This window comes from Etheostoma spectabile, chromosome 10 (assembly GCF_008692095.1).
Source record: "Etheostoma spectabile isolate EspeVRDwgs_2016 chromosome 10, UIUC_Espe_1.0, whole genome shotgun sequence".
NCBI classification, from domain to species: domain Eukaryota; kingdom Metazoa; phylum Chordata; class Actinopteri; order Perciformes; family Percidae; genus Etheostoma; species Etheostoma spectabile.
In genome coordinates this window covers 25,698,333-25,700,415 of record NC_045742.1, presented here as the reverse complement: position 1 = coordinate 25,700,415, position 2,083 = coordinate 25,698,333, and the positions used below count along the sequence as shown (strand labels likewise).

The 2,083-nt window shown below is 44.6% G+C and overlaps 1 protein-coding gene across 2 annotated transcripts in view; it reads left to right on the top strand.

Annotated features, from left to right (window-relative positions):
• b3gat2 (beta-1,3-glucuronyltransferase 2 (glucuronosyltransferase S)) overlaps positions 1-2,083 on the top strand; it is a 134,068-nt gene that overhangs the window by 49,152 nt on the left and 82,833 nt on the right. For both annotated transcript variants that reach the window (XR_004333734.1, XM_032527496.1), the window contains exon 2: positions 172-316. Coding sequence is in view for 1 of the 2 variants with exons in the window: in XM_032527496.1 (XP_032383387.1) it covers positions 172-316 (145 nt within the window). In the remaining variant the exon portion in view is untranslated. The remainder of the gene's footprint in view (positions 1-171; positions 317-2,083) is intronic.

Genomic DNA, 2,083 nt, shown 5'->3' with positions numbered 1-2,083 from the left:
CCCCCCCCCCAGGTGTGGACTACAATGTCTGCTTTCGCCCCTGCAATTTTGCATTTAACTTAGCTGTCTAAAATGGTCTTACAGCTTTAAACTTGAAATATACAAAACAATTATGTATGTATTAAGCTTTTAATAACTGAACTGAAACCTTTCCTTCTTCCCTCTTTGCAGATGCGCAGTACTCGAGGGGTTTCTGTTTGGCCTGTGGGATTTGTAGGCGGCAGAGCATATGAGCGTCCTCTGGTGTCCGGGGGTAAAGTTGTGGGCTGGTACACCGGCTGGAGACCGGACAGACCCTTCGCCACCGACATGGCAGGTAAGGATCAACTCCAATTAAAGAGGCAAGCAGCGTTGGACGGGCCCACCCACCTCCTTGCAAGTCAGGGTTACTGGCTGGCGCCGCTCCTTGTAACCGTGCATTTGCGGCACTCAGACACTTCAAATCATCACCAATGAAAAGGGAACTCCCTGCTTAGTTGGCCAAAGCTTAGGGGTCAGAGCAAACCTTTACCTCACACAAGGGTCTACATCAAACGGGTCATAAGTTATGAAAAAGGGGTTTTGCTGAATACGGGGCGGGTCAACCAATCGAAAAGAAACTCTCTGCTGAGATCAGCAATACCTCACACAAGACTCTACATTAAATGGGTCACCAGATATGAAAGCAGCGTTGCTTAAGCATAGGGGGAGGACCAAACCCATCACCAATGAAGAAGGAACTCTCTGCTGAGTTCAATGACACCTCACACAAAACTCTACCTTAAACGGTTCAAATGTTATGAAAGGGGGTGTGGTATGAGTAAGTGGGCGTGGAAACACTGAGTAGCTGCAGCCTCTCTCTCTCTCTCTTTCTCTCTCTCTTTCTCTCTGTCACCTTGCTCGCTCTTCATTTGTATACTTCATCCATAGACTATAGCCTACTCTGGCTCAAATGAATAGGGGCAGCCATCTAACTATAATGACCTCATCTGCCAATCATTTCAATATTGAGCCATTACATTGAAACACTTTTACATAACAGGAGCCTGTAATTTCGGTGTCTTTTTCTCATCTCACGTTCAACTCTCCACACCGCTGTCTTCAGACAAAAAGTCCCGTCCTGAGATCGATTACGTTGTCAGACACTTGTAGTAGCAATCTGAGCCTTTCAGAAGCAAAAAAAAATCACTTTTAGTGCATAAAAACCAAGGGTCCACAATTGCCCCATTAGGTTACATTGGAGCTTGGTTCACGTCGGCCCTTCATTGCAGTCTCGCTGAAACACTCTGGTCTTGGTCTTGACTTGGTCTCGATACACTCTGGTCATGGTCTTGGTCTCGATACACTCTGGTCTTGGTCTTGACTTGGTCTTGATACACTCTGGTCTTGGTCTTCACTTGGTCTCTATATACTCTGGTCCTGGTCTTGGTCTCAACATACTCTGGTCTTGGTCTTGATTTGGTCTTGATAAACTCTGGTCTTGGGGATGATTTGGTCTCGGTTTAGGGGATCTTAACTACAATATTCGAGACATCAAAAGATTTTAGAAACCAGTTAGAGACAAGTGGACTGTCTTGGCATGTTGTCTTTAATCAGATCAAAGAACAACCAGAGAGCTCTTTCCTTGTTTGAGTTTACCTGAAGAGATGAGTCGGCTTGTCTATTGAGCTTATGTCTGTTTTTTTCATTGATTAATTTACCATGGAGTGAGATGGGATCTTTCCAATTTAATATTCTGACTGTTGCTACTTCACACTGGACTACTCTGCTACTTTGCTTGATTGATTGTTGAGATAAATCAAAATGCAGGTTCACAGAGTCATGTTGAATAAAACTGTTCAGAAAAGAGACAGATAAGATGGAATCTGAATTGGAAGCCAGGCATAGCAGCAGCTCGACTGCGGTGCTGTAAGATGACGTAGTATTAAGACCGACAACGGTAATGAGTAGCATGAAAGACCAAAAATCCAGATAAGGGGTGGTGGGTCAAACAACACAACAAGCGCAAAGGTCCCATGGCATGAAAATTTCACGTTATGAGGTTTTTTAACCAGCCTGCCTATGGTCTCCCAATGGCTAGAAATGGTGATAGGTGTAAACAGAG